This window comes from Odontesthes bonariensis, chromosome 3 (genome assembly GCF_027942865.1).
Source record: "Odontesthes bonariensis isolate fOdoBon6 chromosome 3, fOdoBon6.hap1, whole genome shotgun sequence".
Lineage (NCBI taxonomy): Eukaryota > Metazoa > Chordata > Actinopteri > Atheriniformes > Atherinopsidae > Odontesthes > Odontesthes bonariensis.
The window spans coordinates 38,496,715-38,517,433 of record NC_134508.1 but is presented as its reverse complement, the minus strand read 5'-3'; the positions used below and the strand labels follow the sequence as shown (position 1 = coordinate 38,517,433).

Below are 20,719 nucleotides of genomic sequence, written 5' to 3'. Positions count from 1 at the left end.
AGTTACAACATTTCACCTTCGCCCCTGCATCACAACTACCATATTCATGTTCCCCTGCACATGTTGGACACCTGGGCTTAGTTGTTTTGCACTTATCTGCCACATGCCCAAACCTTTGGCATTTAAAGCACCGCAGAGGTTTAGGGATGAATTCTCTTACTTGAAAGCTCATGCAACCTATCATTACTTTCTGTTGGATTGTTTTTTCAAACTGAAGAAGAACAGACAAACTATCCACTATCTTGCCCTGATACCTAGTAGGAAGACGCTTAACTACAGACACCTTTCCCCCTTTAATTTCTTTCTTTAGATCTTCAATGCTGATTTCTACCGGAACTCCACTGATAACTCCAAGTATTTTCCAATTTGCCCCAGGGACATGGCATTTAATTTGAACTTCATTCAAGGTCTTCATTTTCAGTAACTTTTCCTGTTGTTTTGCATTTATCATTTCTACCAACATCCGTCCTTTGCTCAGAAATCTTGCTTGCTTTATCGCTCCAATTTCTTTGTGAATCGCTTTAGTCAGGGCCACTGGATGTAGCTTAGCTGCGGATTGCTCACCAAACTCCACAATCACTTTCCACTCTTCCTTCTCAATCCTTTTCTTTGTTCTCTTCATTTCATTCTGTGAATCAGATTCACTGAGACTGTCACTTGACAAATCTATCTTCTTTCTTGATGTCTTTTTCCTTACTTCATTCCATCCTCCTTCTCTTTCAGATGCACTTTCCATTTCCTCCTATCCAGGACTCAAAGACGCCATTCCTCTTACTCCTCCGCTCAATGTTCCACCCTCTCGGCCAATGCACCGGATATCTGTTTATTAAGACCTCAGAAGTTGTCCAAGTGGGACATTTTTGTCTCTCTCTAACTCTCGAGGGAAATGACTCCGTGTGGCACCTCAGCACGACCAAACCTCAACCGCCACGTCACTCCAAAAGCTTGTTCTTGTTTGGCGACAGTCTGTGTTTCTTCTTCTGTTTATTGGCGGGTTACAGCATTTAGTGTGTATACCGCCACCTACTGTACAGGAGTGTGTAAAGGAACTGGCCACTTTCTCATAATGAAGTGTAGATAAATAATAACTAAAGTAAGAAAATAAATAACTAAAGCAAATAAACAGAATCAAATCAAATAAACAAACAAACCAAAACGTATATTAAATTATTTTTCCTGGCGTTTTCTGGCTGTCAGGACCGTCAGGCCCGGAAATGCACGGCACACATTTCAAAATAAAACTGCAGACCTCCCCTGTCAGGTCCCCACCTCCAATTCCCTGTTAAACAAGAAGTTGCTTACTTAGGACTTTTAATCTCTAAAGACCAAAACTTAAGATGCTCCTCTAATTTCACACCAATTATATAGAACCCCCCCCCCCCCCCCCCCCCCAAAAAAAAATACACCAGTGGCTGCAGAGGGACTAAAAGGTGGAGTAATAATTACTAATGCTGAAGGATTATCCCGACTGACATAGGCTGCTCTCCCCTTACATTTAGACAACAAAATTAGTAAAGATATTGACCGTATGCTTCTTAATTTTGTATGGAAAAATCGTACACACTATATTAGAAAAACTGTTATTATGAATAATTATGAATCAGGTGGACTTAACTTTTTAGATTTCTCTACCCTAAATAACACATTCAAAATTAATTGGGCTAAACACTTTCTTAAGAATCCAACTTCTATCTGGAACCTTATACCTTATCAGGTTTTCTTGCGCTTTAACTTCATTTTAAACTGTAATTACAATGTTGAAAAACTTCCTGTAAAACTCTCATCTTTCCATAAGCAGGTGCTCTTAGCGTGGACGCTCATTTATAAACATAACTTCTCTCCTCACAAATACCTTATCTGGAACAGCAGAGATATTTTATCTAAAAACAGGTCACTCTTCCTCGAGACTTGGGTTCAAAATGGTATCCTACTAGTGGCTCAGCTGGCTAATAAGGAAGGACGATTACTCAGTTATAATGAATTCTGCTCAATATATAATTTCCCAGTTAGTCTCCAGGAATTCTCCACAGTAGTTGATGCTATGCTCTCGGGCACCTTAATGTTGTTTAAAAACACTAACTATACTCTGTCTATTCCACTCACTGTCCCTGATCAAACCGAATCATCTGTGGGAAAAATCTGTTTTTCACAGGACAATGGGAAGAGCAATAAGAGAATACGCAGAATGTAGAGATCAGCGACATTATTATTCAAAAGTCTCCACTGGTTTGTCCTGATCTGTCCTTAAAGTGCCCGTGGCGTGCTTTTCTCACGTTGTCTGGCTTATTTGCAGCGTTAAAATAATGTTGGGAGAGAAACTACTTCAAATGTTTTCATTGACATTCGATGTATGAACGGATTTTTGTACAAACGTCGTGATTACACCAAGAGAAAAGGCAGCTAAGGAGGCTAACTGTGGTTGTGTCAATACTTTTATACACAAGACAACTGAAGGTATCTGTTTGTTGCTTCTACAACCACTCAGACACACGAGTTACTCACACAACAAATGCACTGAAGGTATTGTGTCATGTTTACATTTTAATATTTTCCTTTCATGCAACTTTCATTGTTTACACTTGTGGTAAGACCAATATACCTACTTTGTCATTATGACTCTTATTATAAAAACGATTTTGAGATACTTTTATTTTGACGACTCAGTTGTCAGAAGCTTAGTGACGGAATCATTTTGATCTTTCCTGCAGTGGAGACAGCTGCATTGTCTGCCACTCCTCATTTGCCACCTTTTATGTTTCTATGCTTGTTCAAGCAACGTCTGTAAGTACTTTGTTTTCCATAATTGATCATACTTCTAGTTTATTTCATGCTGATAATTCATATGTTTATAGGTTAAAAATGCAATTAAAAACGAAGTATTTTCTGAATGACATAGCAAACACATGATGTAACTTAGCTAAATAGTAATTCATGTACTATTTTTGATGCATGTTTTGTATGTGTTTGTATTTCAGTTTCACAAAATGATGATTCAGTAAAAATCACAAGAAAGAATCTGCTTCTGTGGAGTTTCTGAATCCCTGTTTAGCTGCTTGGATAGCTACTCTTAGTGAGGCCAAGACATATTGAGTGTTTCCACGTCCTGCTGTACTATACTTTATACTATACCAATACTTTTATACACAAGATAACTGAATATGATACTGAACATATTTTTTTATTTTTTATTATGTATATATATATATATATATATATATACACGCAAAGAAAAATGATTTAAATGGGTGCATTCAAAGATTCAGCCTAAACATTTCAGATCAGAGCATTATGACAAAGTTTGACAGCAAAGCAACATTTAACTTATGTAATCAACATAAATGAAGTATGTTGCTTTGTTACTTATGTACATATCCAGCAGTATTTAGGAATGGTGACCTCACTGACCAGATGTCGGGTAAATGTTACTACAGTAATGTATCTGATTGAAACAGGAGGCTCTGCACAGTTCTTGCTATTTATTTTGGTCATTTGTATAACTTTAACTATTTAAACCCTTATTTCCTTGAACACTTTCTCTTAACATGACCACATGTCAGGTGCAGACTGTTCTTACTCTCTGCTCTGCAGATCAGTCTCTAAAGATCAAAGTTATTGTTGATTGATTTTTTTTTTTTGTTTGTTTGATGAATGAAACTGCACTGAACATTTCAGCACTGTTTCTGTCACATATAGTTTGTTATTTCACTGATCCCAAAATTCCTCAAAGGAGGTTAAACTGTTAAAAGTCAAGTGGAAAGAGTAGAAAAGGTGTAACTTTGCCCCTTCTCTCTTCATTATGTTGTGTCTCATGTCGACAGTTGCTTGAAGCATTGTGATGTTTTCACAGATCCACCTCCAAAGGTTTCTGTTGGGATACTTAAAACCACAGAGGACGGGGTGCGGCTAAAGTGTGACGTCGCAGGTGCTTCTTCAGAACCTGCCGTAGAGTGGCAGGACAGCGATGGAAACATTCTTCCTGCTGAGGAGCCACAGGTCTCACGCAGAGGAGGCCTCTATGACGTTTCCCTCCAGATCTCTGTGAAAAAGACAAAGACCAACCTCTTCCGCTGTGTAGCCAAACAAGAGGACAGCGGCCATGTTGTTGATGAGATCGTTGTGCCAGGTGACATTTCTACGTGTGATATTTGATGTTTGTGTGTTTTAATATTTTTCATACATATCTTTGGTTTTATAATCTTCAGCCTTGAACACATTTTATTTTTGTCTTGATTATAACATGTTGTACATAGTCTGTTCACTCATTTAATGTTTCTGTCGTGTTTTTCAGACAAGCTGTTTGACTTCCATCCTTGTTCTGATGTGTGGATAGGTCTGGGATTTTCTGGAGTTCTAAATGTTGCTCTCTTAGCTCTGGTTGCTTTCTTATTATTATACATCAGACGACGCAAGAAGAAAGGTAAATTCTGATGATAAATGTATCAAGATAATTGTAATGTGCATACATGCTTTCACATTCTTGACAGTTGTTTTTGTCCTTTCACATTATAACCTCTGTTGTATTACACAAGCCACTGAAACATCATTTCCTGTATCTGTAAAGTGTCCCGTTTTATGGCTGATACCCGACAGCAACACTTATTTAGATTTTCACCTAAAACGGTTTTATAAAAACCACAATGCTCTTATATTTGAACTAAATATATTGTTCTAACATGCACATTTGAACTCTGAGATCAGTTAGTCTTTACATGATGTGTGTAAATGCTGCAGTCACATGAAAGCTCATTTTCAGGTAATGAGCCCTCTGCTTTGTGAAGTATAATCACGGTTGTTCCAAACTTTCTCTGTATCACAGTGTTCCTGCAGGTACAGAGCTGTGTGCAGAGCAGAGGTTGAGGGACATCATGTTGCATCAGGGTGTTTTAATCTTTCGGCTCCATGTACAGATGACAGCAGAGTTTCAGACCCTGTTTACATTTGGTGATCCGTCCTGGCTGATCCGACCACATGTGTGTACATGTGTGGCTTTATAATGCGCCCCCCCATCCAAATGATGGCTCAGATACTCACTCGATATGCAGATGAACACACAGCCTATGTGGCAGTTATGTGTCTGTTGAGCAACAAACAGAACATCAGCAGGTCTCCTGATGCTTCTGTAAAACACAGAGTACACTCACTGACCTAAACTGTGTCATCATTCAGACATGAACATGTCTCAGATTTTCCTGATGCAGTTATTGCACCTTTTCTTTTTCACCAACTTTTCAGCAGCTCAACAGATGCAGTGTGAGCGAGTAAAAGGAGGGTGAAATGATTGCTCAGTGACCTCTGCTGACTGAAGACTCCCAAACTGAGGCGTTGAGACTCTGCAGTTTTATTCTGGAGCCGTCTCTTTAAAAAGAAACATCACATCTGCTCACAGTTAAATCAAAATCAAATCAAATTTATTTATTTATATAGCACATTTCATGTACAAACAATTCAAAGTGCTTTACATAAAATAAAACTATTGCAGCAGGGAGTGGAAGAAGCATTAATTGATGATAATTACTCACTTTAATACATCTGTTGGTTTTGTATCTGTCACACCGCGGTGAGGTGGTTTTATTTTGGGGTTGTTTTTTGTCTTGTGATTTCCTGTTTTATTTTGAAGAATAAGTCTCCTCTCGTTTCAGGTCACTTGCCCTTCCTCATGTGTCACATGTAGGAGTGTCTTCCCTGATTCCTGATTGTGTCCACCTGTTTCCCATTACCCTCATGTGTCTTATAGTCTGCGTCTCCCTTTGTCTTGTAGCCAGTGTGTTTCGATCCTTCGTTCATGCCAGGCCTTTTCCATTGCTCATAGTCAAAGAAACCTACCGCGATACCTGAAGTTCATTGTTATAGCCTCCAGTCTTTTAAGGAGTGTTTTTTGTTCATAGTGCCTCAGCCATAGAAAACAGCCTCCAGTTTTAAGGAGAGATTTTCAGTTTAGCTTTTCTTACAGATCCCTTTCTTCCTCCATCTGGAGTGATTTTTTTTTTTTTTTTTTTTTTTTTTGTTGTTATAACTTTTCATAGTCAGTTTTGTCTTCCTTTTTTGTTCGAGAGTAATTTTCATAGCCCCTTTGTTTATTTATTAAATAAAACTTGTCTGAATTACGCTACCCTCTGCATCTGAGTCCTCCCATTCATTGGTCCTTGTCAGTATCGTCCCTATACTGCACAGCATATTACTGGCTGGTCCATTTTTAATTTAGCTGTATGTCACATTAAAACACCAGCGCTGAGGAACAGAAAAATGTGCAGATCCCAAAACAGCACTGCATCAGTTCACCTTGTTATACTGCACCCGAGGGTTGTACGACGTAAATGGGCAAAAATATTTAAACTTATTTACACGTGGCTTTCAAGCCGGGACCGATGCATATCATTGCTCATTGTTGTCATATAGGGCCCATGTCCAATCACACTGTGGAGACTCAGATGATTACTCGATGCCAGCTTGATGTGTGACAGCACACACTGATGCGGGGCCTCTGTCTTATATGTGTGAATTATCAAAGAGAAACAGCGGTGGGTATGTAAAAGGGCTTTTAATAACCAGGCTTTTCTCTGCCTCAGATGCACAGATTTACAGATTTAAAATAAAAACAAAATGTTGAGAAAACATTGTTGCACAGCGTCACATCAGAGGACTATTTCTTCCTTCTCTGTGGCTCAGATGGAGTTTTTGGTCTGACTTTAATGAAAATGTGACCAAAAGAGTCCCAAACAGCCTCTGAATGTGGCCTAAGCAGTCGGATGTGAGCGCATCCTCTGCACATCCTGAATGCCTTCACATCTGTATTTGTTGCTGTCTGCTTATCATCACATCATCCAGGACATGTTAGCATACGCTGGTCATATTTTGGGCCTCAGATTTTTTCCCTCTGTGATGTCATCTAGATTGTGAGGAAAATCCTTTATTTTCAGGTAGTTTCTTGTTTTATTTCCTGGCCCCTCCTCTTGCTGAGTACAAAATTGTCTCTCTTCACTTGTAAGAACAGCTGAGATGTTGATGGAAATTTGGTTAAAGTTAGTAATGCTGGGAGCTAAAACATTAACTAATGCAGGTAATGTTTGGTTCATTTTCGGGTAGATTTGAGCTTTTGAGTCTTCTGTAAAAAACTAATTGTTTACTGTTAAACATTATAAAAGAATGATTTAATCTGATATTCTTTTCTCTTCTTTCTCTTTTGCAGGTTCCTACATGAAGGCAAACGGTTCTTGTAACAGTACCTCAGAGCTCCCACTCCAAGCCAATAGAGATCCTCCATGTTAGAGCAGCTTCCTGTATTTCTCACACACATCACACACACACACAGTGTCTTATGGTGCAAAGCGTGCAGCTTTACAGAAATTCCTCCCAAAGATTTCCCTTTTTTTTTTTTTAATCATCTATCTCTAAATATTGGTTCATAAGGGCTTCTTTTAGTGCCACCATGTCAGTCTCTGGGTACGTGGTTTGTTTCTCACACATTTTGATTAGTGGTAAAAGCTGTAGCTTTTAGGTCTCATACATGCACATCGTCAGCCCCTCTTTCTTTATGGATATTTTGGATAAAGAAAATATGCCAAAAGAGCAGATTGACAAAAGCAGAGCTACATTTTTATCTTCATGCTTTTGGCAGAAGCTTTTATCCAAAGACCAGGGGCATCATGTACAAAGACTTGCATGGATTTCCTACTGAAACTTGGCGTACGCTCAAACCCAAATGCCCAATGTCGGATGTACGAATCTGTGCGCACGCATTAATCCAAGCACATTTCGTTTGTACATCCCAATCAACGTGGAATTGAGCGCACATGTCGGTGCACCCGACTCCTCCCTGTCCACACCCCTACTTAAATACGCAAATCCTATTTAAATGAGCCCTGCACCTGCGATTCCCCTCTGTGTACTGTCAGAAAATAAAGAAAAAAGACTGAATAAGACGGGAAAAAAGAAGAACTTCACGGAAAGCGAGATGTCGGTGCTACTTTCTGAAGTGAAGGCCCGCAAAAATGTGTTCTTTGGCACGCTGTCCTCCGGCAAACAGTAACGTGCAGAAGTGTGCTGGGGAAAAGTCGAGGCTGATTGAGACATTTCACACTTTACTCACGGGGTTATTAACATTTGCCCACAGAGACGATCAGGGGCTTTTTACAAAGATCTTAAACTGAAGTTTAACCAGCAAAAAACAGCAAGAAACTAACTTTAACCACCGACTAATATATCAGAGATGGACAAGAAGCTGAGTACAGAGAGCTGGTGGACCGCTTTGTGGCATGGTGTGGGAACAATCATCTCATCTTGAATGTTAAAGAAACAAAGGAGATGATTGTAGATTTCAGGAGAAACAGGGTCAGATCAAACCCTGTTTCCATCATGGGAGAAGAAGTGGAGGTGGTTGAGGAATATACATACCTTGGTGTTCATGTGGACAACAGACTGGACTGGAGACACAACAGACTGTACTTCTTGAGGAAGCTAAGGTGCTTCAAGGTTTGCAGCAAGATGTTGCAGATATTCTACAAGTCTGTTGTTGAGAGTGTCATTTCCTCTTGCGTCATCTGTTGGGGCAGCAGCATCAGAACCAGGGACCTAAAAAGACTCAACAACCTGATAAGGAAGGCTGGTTCTGTTCTGGGGACGACTGTGGAACCTCTGGAGACAATAATGCAAAGAAGGATTTTGCATAAAATCAAGAGAATTATGGACAACCCTGAACATCCTCTCCATGAGACTGTTATCAGAAAACAGAGTCTCTTCAGTCAAAGGCTTCTTCAGTTTGGATGCAAAATGGACCGCTACAGGAAATCTTTCCTGCCCACAGCCATCAGCATCTATAATAACTCCTTGATTTAATTGAGCTACATCAACATTTAATTTCCCTCTGGGATAAATAAAGTATTTTTTTAATTTAATTGAATTTGAATTGAAGAAAGAGAAATAGTGAATGCAGAACAAAAAAATAAACTGGTAAGTACAGCTTTAAAGTTGGAACTAGTAACTTGGTGAGATGCCCTGAGAACAGCATCGTAACCCTTCTTTTTTTTTAAGTAAGAACCATAAAGGCGCCAACATATAGGCCCGCAAAACTTTGTGTAAACAGTTCAGTCAGTGAACAATCACCTGTTGGAGACAGCATTATGGCAGGATACCTCCCTGCAGAGTAATTTCCTTTTTTTCAATGAAGGCACGGCCGCTTACAGAGTAGGCTTTTTTCCCCTTCTTCCTGGCTTTTTCCAGGAATGGCCACAACGCTTTCTCGACTCCCTGTCAGCTTTGCAGAGATCCTCCGCGAAGCGCAGGTTGTTTTCTTGAAGGAAGGCACACCCCTTTGCTGCTATCCACACAACATCTCTCACCACTCGTGAGCAGAATTGCAGGATGATGCAGATGAAGGAGACTAAAACATGGCAGTCAGGTCAACTCTGAGGTAGCTGGATGTTAGATACATTCCTAAAAGCAGAGCCTGGATGCTTTAATCTCCACATAATGTTTGACTTTTGAAAGCATTCACAGATATTGTTGCTCGGTTTGTTTGATGCTGAATCTGCTGTGCATCACATTCAGTTACATTCTGAGTGTTCTCTATATCCTTGTATCCAACGGTGTTATCAATCTAAACTGTAATAAAGGTAAGTTTAATTAATGTATAAACATGTTTGCAGCATGTATCCCATGTTCAGAGTCCTGACAGTTATTTATATGCATCATTTCTTGGTTTTTAAAAGATAAAATGACGTGTTTTTTAATAAAATGATTTTGTCCTTTCTGCAAACCAACAAGGACCAACAAGCATCTCCTCTAATTCAATGCAACCTTCTGATCAAGACTCCAAACAACCTTTAAATGTTTGAAGTTTGCTGCTGAAGTTTGTTTTATGTTTGCATCTTTCATGTCTGAACCAGCAGAGTTGTAGATAAAGATGGTTCACACTTATTTCAGCCAGTTTAGGAGCTCAGACCAGCTTTGATCAGGTTAAAACAGTAAAACAAAGGGTTTTGGTTGGGTTGGTGGCTCTGCTGTAATGTGAGAAATAAGACTGTTGTGGTCATGAAGCTGCATGTAGCTCATTCTGCTCTTATTCAGAACAGTGAAAGCAGAGAGGCCTGTTAACATATTTTCATGTCAATGATTCCCTCTCATTAACAGAAAAATACATGGAAATACTATCACATAGCTTTATTTGCATGTATTCCAGTGTTCAGGGCCGTCTGCACCAAGAACAATAACTATGATGATGTGAATATAAACACTGCTGAGAAATGACGGCCTGTAAACTGCAGTCGAGCTGTAACAAGGCCACAAAATGGGTTTTGATTAAAAAAAAAAAAAGAAAACCAGAAGGTTTTGGGGACATTTAATTTGATTCAAAAGAATACATGAGTTAGGAGAATCTCGCTGTCCACCTTCTTATGTGAAGATCTTATTCACACGTTCATATGAGTCAACATCAGATTGATGATATGCTGACAATCGTCACAGAGGACATCAGTAAAGAACATGTGTATATATATATATATTCCATAATGGCCCCTGCTCCTCATTGCTATTAGAACTCACTGCAGAGGAGTTGGAGGATTTTGTTTTAACTCAATCAGACTAATGTATCATTTCTACCTTGTGTAAATATCCTTTTACAGATGAAATGATTCAATAAAACAACGTCGGTTATACCTACTTACAGAGTTAATACTCTTTGCTGCGAGCACAAGATGTGAATTCTAAGTGAGTGTGAGCATGGATAGTGGATGGCTGTTTGTCTCTGTGTGGCTCTGTGATGGACGGGCAGCCCATCCAGGGTTTATCCTGCCTCTTGCCCAGTGACGGCTGGGAACTGGCCTCCGGTCAAAAGGCCGCAGCTTCTTTTTACTGGACCCACAATCCCATCATCTTGCTGCTGTAAATACTCGCTCAGTTACACTAATCCATCACAGAGGGTAGTCTCCAGCAAATTCAACCTTTTTGGGGCTTTGGGGCTGGGAGACAGTGACAGTGATGGTTCTGCCATCGGCTCCTTGGAAAGTGTGCTGCTTTGTGCACACAAACCAGTCGCTCTGCATTATTTAGTTTCTTCTTCTTCTTCTTCTTCTTTCGGCGTCTCCTTTTATCAGGAGTCGCCACAGCGAGTCGATCTCGCATCATTGTTTTAGGCCGGATGCCCTTCCTGATGCAACCCTCACCATTTATCCTGCATTATTTAGCTTAAAAGATCATCATTTATTCTGAGAGAAAATGAAAAGCAACAAATAACCTAGTTTCTAAGAGATGACTTGTCAGTGAAAGGGGAATTGATGAAGCTCTGCAGATGGTGAGTTGTTCCAAATGAACATTTTTTAGCGTTCTTTCAGGTTTGTGTTGGGTTGATGTGTTGAGATTGCTCTGTGTTGAGGTTTCAGTATGGTAGCTCAGCTGGCCATGTGCATTTCCTTTACACTGCAGGTTATGGTTTTCCTGCTAAAGCATCTATTTCATGTTAGGCTTATTTGTATGAAACAGAAATACACCCACAGATCAGTTTTAACTTTGTTTCCCCGTAGATTTAGAAAAGCTACTTTTCTAAATTTGAGGGTTTTTTTTAAACTGAAATTCCTTCTTAGTTCACTTTTTCTGATGGGGATCATCTCCTAACAGTGAACTCCATTTATTTAGGTTTTTCACCGTCTGCCATGTTAATCATCATCATAGTTTAATCCTTCAGGTGAACATAAAGGAGTTTCAGTTCATGCTTGAGAAAAGTGAACTTTAAAAACCTGTTTCACCGTGAAGAACTGAATGCAGATGCATGCCTGCCAATATTCTGCATACTGCCATCTCTATTTTACAGTTTTTCTCTATTGGTTTGGCTCATTACTTGAAACAGAAATTACATTCTCAAAACTCTAAGATCATTTGGCATAACATTCTTATAGTTCAGCACAACAGCATAGCTAACCTGCAAAAGCTCATATCTCTCCCAAAACTGTTCACCCATGCTTCAGACCTGATTTCTTTCCCATGTAAAGAGTCAGTGCCACCCAAATTGCAAAGATCTTTCTCAATTGCCTAGGCTCATTTTTTTGAAACAGACCGGACGTTTTCAACACTCTTAAGTACTTTTTGCAAAACTAAACTGAATGGTTCAGCAAAACACCATGGTTCACCAGCAATAGCTCATATCTCCCCCTGAACAGTTCACCCATGTGTCAAAATGAAGTTTCTTTCTCATTCAGATAGTCAGTGCCCCCAAAATGCATTGTCCTTTTGGCATTGTGTGAGCACTACAAGTCAAAATGTTTAGATGTTTTGTCACTATGGCATAGGACTACCTAACAGACTACATACTGTATAAAACTGAAGGAAAAAAGTTTCACAGTAAGAGTAGCCTCAAAGCACACACAATACACTCATACCAACCATTTTTATTCACACAAATACTGTGAAGTACGTAACTTCCATACAGTATAGTATTGTAGAAGGAAAAGAAAAATATACATAGCACACATTCAATTCAATTCAATTCAAATTCAAAAATACTTTATTTATCCCAGAGGGAAATTAAATGTTTATGTAGCTCAATTAAATCAAAGAGTTATTATAGATGCTGATGGCTGTGGGCAGGAATGATTTCCTGTAGCAGTCCGTTTTGCATCCAAACTGAAGAAGCCTTTGACTGAAGAGACTCTGTTTTCTGATAACAGTCTCATGGAGAGGATGTTCAGGGTTGTCCATAATTCTCTTGATTTTATGCAAAATCCTTCTTTGCATTATTGTCTCCAGAGGTTCCACAGTCGTCCCCAGAACAGAACCAGCCTTCCTTATCAGGTTGTTGAGTCTTTTTAGGTCCCTGGTTCTGATGCTGCTGCCCCAACAGATGACGCAAGAGGAAATGACGCTCTCAACAACAGACTTGTAGAAGATCTGCAACATCTTGTTGCAAACCTTGAAGGACCTTAGCTTCCTCAAGAAGTACAGTCTGCTCTGTCCTTTCTTGTAGATGGCTTCACTGTTGTGTCTCCAGTCCAGTCTGTTGTCCACATGAACACCAAGGTATTTATATTCCTCAACCACCTCCACTTCTTCTCCCATGATGCAAACAGGGTTTGATCTGACCCTGTTTCTCCTGAAATCTACAATCATCTCCTTTGTTTTGTTAACATTCAAGATGAGATGATTGTTCCCACACCATGCCACAAAGCGGTCCACCAGCTCTCTGTACTCAGCTTCTTGTCCATCTCTGATACACCTGACAACTGCAGAGTCATCTGAATATTTCTGTAGAACAGGAGTCTGACTTGTACTGGAAGTCTGAAGTGTACAGAGTGAAAAGGAATGGTGAGAGTACAGTCCCCTGTGGTGCTCCTGTGCTGCTGATCACCTGGTTAGACACACAATTCTTCAGTCTGACAAACTGTGGTCTGTTTGTCAGGTAGTCATTAATCCAGTTGATTGTTGAGGCCTCCACCTGAGTCTTCTGGAGTTTCAGACGAAGCAGATCAGGCTGGATTGTGTTAAATGCACTGGAGAAATCAAAGAACATGATCCTCACAGTGCTGCCTGCTTTATCCAGATGACAGTGGGTTTGTTGAAGCAGGTGTATGATAGCGTCTTCAACTCCAACTCCATGGCGATAAGCAAACTGCAGGGGGTCCTGATATGTGCTGGTTTGCTTACACAGGTGGGTCAACAGGAGTCTCTCCAGGACCTTCATGATGTGGGATGTCAGGGCAACAGGTCTGTAATCATTGATGTCTGAGGGGTGAGTTTTCTTTGGTACCGGAACCAGACAGGATGTCTTCCACAACAGTGGTACCTTCTCTTGGGTCAAGCTAAGGTTGAAAAGGTGTTGCAGAATCCCACAGAGCTGCTCTGCACAGGCCTTCAAGACTCGGGGGCTGACACCATCTGGACCTGCAGCCTTGTTCCGGTTCAGTCTCTCCAACTGCCTCTTCACCTGACTTCTAGAAACAGAAAAGTGGGAGGGGGAGGCAAAGGGGACAGCAGCATCTCCTGATGGGGTTGAAGACAAGCTAGTGGAAGCAGAACAATCCATGACTGAGGTGGAGGTGGAGATGTTACAGGAAAGCTGTGGGTCAGAGGAGGGTGGGATGTCTCTTTGGCTGGGAACAGGAGGGGAGGATGGTGAGCTTGTTCCTGAACTGAACCTGTTGAAAAATGTGTTCAGCTCATTTGCTCTGTCCAGACTCCCATCCATCCGATCCTCCCTCTGCTTGAGGCCTGTGATCTTCTTCATTCCTGACCACACATCTCTGATATCATTCCTCTGCAGTTTACTCTCAAGCTTCTTTCTATACACCTCCTTGCTCTCTCTGATCTTGACTTTGAGCTGCTTCTGTATACTCCTCAGTAACTCCCTGTCTCGCTCCCTAAAGGCTCTTTTTTTCTTGTTCAATAGTTCCTTTAGCTCACTGGTGATCCAGGGTTTGTTATTAGGGAAGCATCTCACTGTTCTGGTGGGGATGGTGTTGTCCACACAGAAGTTTATATAGTCAGTCACACACTCAGTCATGGCATTAATGTCCTCTCCATGTGGCTTACAAAGAGAAATCCAATCGGTTGCATCAAAACAACCCTGTAAGGCTTCTTCAGCTTCCTCTGACCACTTTCTAACAGTCCTTTTTGTGACAGGTAGTCTCTGGACAAGGGGTTTATATGCTGAACAGAAAAAAACAAGGTTGTGATCTGATTTTCCCAGGGGAGGTCTTGATTTGGAAATGTATGAATCCTTGACATTTGTGTAAAACAAATCCAATGTCTTGTTTTCTCTGGTAGAGCAGCTGACAAACTGTTGAAAAGTTGGCAGTGTAGCAGAGAGTGAGGCATGATTAAAATCACCAGATATTGCCACAAAAGAATTGGGGTGTTGCGTCTGTATCTTAGCAACAACGGAACTGATGACATCACATGCAGTGTCGGCAACAGCTGATGGTGGAATGTAAACAGCCACCAAAACAACACTGGTGAACTCTCTTGGCAAATAATATGGACGAAAACTTACTGCCAATAGTTCAATGTCAGGACTGCAGAGACGACTCTTCACAGTAACATGTCCTGGGTGACACCATCTGTTGTTGACAAGCACTGCCAATCCACCCCCTTTCCTTTTCCTGCTACTCTTTATATCTCGATCTGCTCGTACAGTCAGGAAGCCCGGCAGAGAGACGCTGGAGTCGGGGATATGATCCTGTAGCCATGTCTCAGTAAAACACATAATGCTACATTCCCGATATTCTTGCTGAGTCCTTATCAAGGCTAAAAGTTCATCCAACTTGTTAGCTAACGATCTTACATTTCCCATGATGCAGGATGGCAGAGATGGTTTGAACTTCTTCTTTCTTTCTCTCCTCTTTGCTCCTGCTCTGCATCCACGACGCCTCCTTTTCAATTCCAGTGGGATTTCTGGCTTCAGTTGTCGAATTATTTCTGCTTTTCCAATGTTATTCAGCTGCTACCTGTTGTAAACCACCTTGTTGCTATGGTGATGCATCATGACAAAAGAGTAAAATATACAAAAGTATTGGGAAAAATTAATCCAGCTGCACAGCATCCAAGGCAGGAAGGAACAGTTGTCCAAAAAATGCAATTTCTTCCAAGAAAAAACAGGAATGAAATTTAGAAAAAAGAAAAATCTCAATGTGAGGTACAGAGCTACTCCAACATGCTGTCACCCTCAGCAGCGCATTCTAGAACGAGATATAGTATATATCGATACATATAGTGTAATATACACACAAACAAAAAACAAGCAAAATTATGTGGCCTACAGTACTGTAAATAAATCTGCAGCTTACAGAAAACACTATAGCAACACTTTACTGGTCACTGTCGTCCCCCTCCCGCTCACCCTCACCCTCCCCCGCCCCTCCCTCATGACCACTGTCCTCACCCTCCTGGCCGTCCAGACGTTGCTGTCTGTCTGGCCACAGATTCTCATCAACATCGCAACGTATATTTTCCCTTGCAATGCAACGCCGGAAGAAACGCCGTGCATGCCGCAACCATCCCCTACACTGATCTCCTGTAATGTCTAAACATGCATGGAGCAGGGATCTTTGGCCTTTAGCATGATGCTCATACACTCTCCACCTCCAAGCAGAGAAAAACTCCTCAATAGGATTAAGGAAAGGGGAATAACATGAGATTCTATATGGTATTGATGGTATCATGTTCTTGGCCCATTTTGACAATTGAACAGATTATTGTGCATGTGATGACTTATACAATGAAATCATGCTGACATATTTTGGATAGAAGAACCATTAGACCAAGAATCAACTAATCAGTTCAGATCACCAAAATCTATTCACTTGGAAAATGTGCTAAATGTAGGCAAACTGTGCAAACTGTAGGCTACTTGTACTTAATCTTTTGCAGAGATGCACTGAAACATTTGACAGATGTATAAAGACAATTGCAATTTGATGAAAGCAATGAGAAATGCCATTCTGTTGTGAACAATTGCGAGGTGGTTTGGAGATTTGTCCATGTTATTTTGATAATGTAATTTCTGTTTCAAGAAATTTGCCAAACCAATAGAGAAAAACTGTAAATTAGATCTCCTAATTCAGACTCTGAAATGCTTTTATTGCTGAGCTCTCATGTTTGTTGCCTTGACATCAGATGGGTAGATTATACAGGGAGAAGAAAGTACTTTAAAACATATTGTGCATGTTTCCTCATGTCCGAATCACAGCTTTCACTGAAGTTTTCTCCACTCTTCTGTCATGTTCTTTTCCCCTGAGAAATGCAGCAGTTGCTTCTTGCGTAGTCTTGAGCGGTGTGGTCGCAGTGCGGCGTCGATAGTGCTGCTGTGACCTGGTGCCACAGACCGAGTCTTAAAACACGCATCAAACGTTTAACAACTGTCAGAACTGGTGTCTTCCGGAAACCGTTCAGGCCACATAATCAGTCATGCAGCTAAGAGATTTGATAGCAACTTGAAAAATCAGCTTTGCAATAATGAACCCAGCTCAGTCTGTGCTGCCACACTAGTGTGGGTTTAGCTTAGTTTGTGTAATTTACACCGAATGAAAGAGAACTGTTTAGAATAGAATAGAAAAATACTTTATTAGTAATTAAATTTTTTGTAATTTATTACTACTTACTAAACAAACTGCTGTGTTGTGGATTTATGATTAATGACAAATATTAAACAATAATGTTTGACTCAGACGGAGTCAACCTGTCTTCTTTTCATGTGTTCAGTTACATTTAAACCCTGTAGTTGATGGTTTGGACATTTCTGATTCATATTTTACAATCCACATCCTAATCAAATAATAAACTGATTGACCTGAAACCAGTGAAAACAAGCACAGCATTGTACAATATCTGAAGAAATAAATGCAAATGAAACAGTTTCGTCATTTAAAAATATTTCACTTTATTGTCTGACTTTAGTCCAGTAAAGGGAAAGGAAAAGTTATGCGTGCCTTAAAAAACCAATGACCAACAAAAATGATCAAAGGTTCCTGATAGTTTGTGTAAAATGTGAAAACGTCTTTATTTCACAAAACTGACCAATACTTTGGCACCAATGAGATCAACAAATAATATCACAGTGATATCCTTTGAACCAGTGGAATGAAATAAACACAAAATATACTTTGGACACATTAGCTGGTACCCTTCTCTTATATTTGGCTGCAGCCTTAAACATTTCCAGCATCTTTCGGGTACTTTCTACCTTTAAACATCCATTTCTTTAGACTTCTGTTACTTTTGTCAGCACCTTGCTGACACGTGTTAAACAGTCCATTTCTTCACATTTCAGTAATTGCTTTGTGCAGCTGGATGTCTGCTGAAGGTCGTTCTGAAGCACAAGATCTTCAACATTTGCTCCTAAAAGGCTCCAGTTGGCTTCTGACTTCTTTGATTAAGTAGCAGAGGCAGAAAGTTTGCATCGTACGAGGTGAAAACTTTTATTTTTCCTCCCATACTTCAATTTGAACATTAAGTTACCTGAAATTACATTTTTAGTAAAGATACCTTCAGCTTGTGCTAATTTATCATCTATTCCTCTGCAGAAAGTAAAATATTTGAAGTGTCCCAGAGCAGATGATATATCAGGTAAAAACAATATATCTCACTTTCATTTTTCTCTCTGAAAGAAAAAAAGTGAACTTTGCTTTTTACAGAAAGATACTCTCCCAACTCAAACTGCTTTCATACATGAACACTGGTGCAGCTCAGGAGATTCTGAAGGCAACTTCTTTCTGCTCTCACTAAATGTGAGGAACATTGTGTGTCTAAAACTTAAGATGTTATGCAAAATGAACACATTTCATAACATGTCAATAATGGCTTTATGGCTCTTTAAAAACTGACTTTGTTTTGACATAAATGCAACACATTTGTGTTTGAGTAAGTGAGAAACCAGCATCCAGTCAGCAGAAAAAGCAGCAAATGTAACCAGAGAACACTCAAAGTAACGGCCGAAGACCAGCTGCTGCATTCACTCGTATCTTGTCTGAGCTTCTTTCCAACATCTTTCATACATTAAAACTAAAAAAAATAAAACGCCTTATTTGGTGAGTCACACTGTAGCAGTCACAGTGCCGTGTGGATTAAGAGTTTTTCAAACTTTGACAAAACCAACATTCCTGTGGGGGATGTTTACGTATGTAGATATAAACCAGATCTTCATTTTCTTTCCACAAAGGAAAAAGAGACAGAAACTGCCTAATTTACGTTGATCTTCTACCCTCTTTAGAGTTTTTGGGGAGTCGAACTCGCAACAGACACTTGCCATAAAAATTGGAAAACTCGAATGAACAAAGGATCTTTCTGTTGGAGACCTCACTATCTTATCTTCACCATGAATCGAATTGACATTTTAACACCCTCTCCCACCAGAGAAAGAGACCAGATGGCTACACATGAACTGAGAAGACTCACTTTTAGTTAAATCTTAAAACTATATTAAATGTGTTTGATAACCGTGTACAATTTCTTTCAGGTTTCCCGCTTGATCACAAGACGCATATAGAGACAATTTGTACGATTCTGGCTTAAATATTGACAAAGAACTGATTTTGGTGGAAAATGCCCAACCTGCCTGATGGAACCACATTGCCCCCTAGTGGTCTGCAGTGTGATTAGTTGAACATTTAAATACCAAAGGACTCAGTAAAATGGATATGGAATGGACAATATATGCAACTAGTAACTTCTAACGATGTCCCTTCGGTATCTATTTGGTATTTGTTTAGTGTCCCCATTGTTAACACAGAAATTAGCATTGTGTAATTCACAATTCATATGTCACGATTTCATAGATATTCACCTGAATTTTGAAAGTCATAATTGTCTTTATCATGTGTGTTATTTTGATGTCTTTGTATTACAAGTCTATGTTATATCTTTAATCTGCATATCTTAACAAGATGTGGTGTTTTCAGAATCACCGAGACAAATGTTCTATGAGATGGGAGTAATGGAGAAACACAGAGTTCTTTGTCTCATCCAGAAATCCCCATATAGCACAGATCACCTTACAGAGACATGCACACAGTTCAAGCATGTCATTGGCTGAAAAAGTAGTGTAAGCCCCGCCTCCGAGAGTCAAAATCCGGAACAGCGGAAAACACAGGTTTCTTGCCCTCTTGCCCTCTTGCCCTCTTGCGCTCGTGTGCTCTGGCTCGCTTCAGGCGTCTGCCCTCCCTTCTTGCCTCTTGTTCCAGAAGGGTTCCAACCCAGAGTTTCAGAAGGAGATTTGAGCAGAAAACAGCTGCTCATAGACTTTTAGAGATGGTTTAAGCAGAAGAGAAGAGCTCGCCGGAGTTTGGGAGTTTTCCATAATCTCAGGAGAGAGCGGAAGGACGTGTGGATAACGATGCAGCGGACGACCGGAGGAGACCCTCCAGAACCCAGTGAGACCCCGGAGACGAGAAAGAAAGATCCGAACAAAGAAACAGATTGAAATACTCTGAAGATGCACGTTTTACGTGTTTGTGTTCGTCCCTCGCCATCCACGTCCTTCTACGTCGCACGTCCTAACCTCCGCTGTTTCACGCCATCATCACCTTTTCCTACCAAGAAAGCCAACTCCAAGCAACCTTTTATTAATCTTCTGTGAACTTAAGTTCACTTCATCAGAGAAAGCAGCAACGGACCAACTCTGACACAACGATGGATTTGATCATCCCACAGTAAAGCCCTCGACATCATCGTCCCCGTTTCCCGGTGAAAGAAGCAACTGAGAAGCTAAAAAGGTCAGCCACCACAGCCAGGAAGGCCCAGAGAGCGGAAGAGAAATCCCCTCGGACCCCGCGTGGCCGCTACCATGGTCCGAACCGACTGAACAAAACTTCAGCACAGTAAGACCGACCCGTTTTCACCTTAAAGTGGGTTTGATGGATGTCTCGAGGCTTTCACAGAATGATAAATTAATCCGAAATGTCAGTATTTAGATTCAAATAGTCAGCCAACCCAAACTATTTGAATACATCCAGTATCTCCCCATTCCCATATTTTATTTTATATTCACTAAGTGTTTTATATAATCACCCATATTCAATGCATCTCCTGTTTGTTTAAAGGTTCATGTCTAAGATCATATCATTGTAATAAACAGCTCATATATCTATATATATGTTATAATCACAGATTGTGTCGTATGCTTTCTTTACGTAATGTCTGTCCAACCAAACGAGAACTTCACGAAAGTAGCGAGATATGAGACTGAATATTAATTGAATATTAATTTAACACCAGGATCGTAAGATTTCGAACAGTTTTCCGACCT

The 20,719-nt window shown here is 40.2% G+C and overlaps 1 protein-coding gene across 1 annotated transcript; it reads left to right on the top strand.

Moving 5' to 3' along the window:
- Positions 1-886: 886 nt before the first annotated feature.
- LOC142376999 (putative selection and upkeep of intraepithelial T-cells protein 1 homolog) lies at positions 887-7,321 on the top strand. The gene is made up of 5 exons (XM_075460706.1): positions 887-964; positions 2,709-2,781; positions 3,848-4,123; positions 4,289-4,417; positions 7,187-7,321. Exons 1-5 carry the CDS (start codon positions 887-889, stop codon positions 7,264-7,266), a joined length of 636 nt encoding a protein of 211 aa, XP_075316821.1. The 3' UTR covers positions 7,267-7,321.
- Positions 7,322-20,719: the final 13,398 nt, after the last annotated feature.

Bases quoted from the DNA above. Each gene is read 5' to 3' on its own strand.
- LOC142376999 (XM_075460706.1), top strand. From the start codon at position 887: ATGACTCCGTGTGGCACCTCAGCACGACCAAACCTCAACCGCCACGTC. The intron at 965-2,708 runs GTCTGTGTTTCT...TCTTTCCTGCAG, and splicing joins CTTGTTCTTGTTTGGCGACA to TGGAGACAGCTGCATTGTCT. The intron at 2,782-3,847 runs GTAAGTACTTTG...ATGTTTTCACAG, and splicing joins TGCTTGTTCAAGCAACGTCT to ATCCACCTCCAAAGGTTTCT.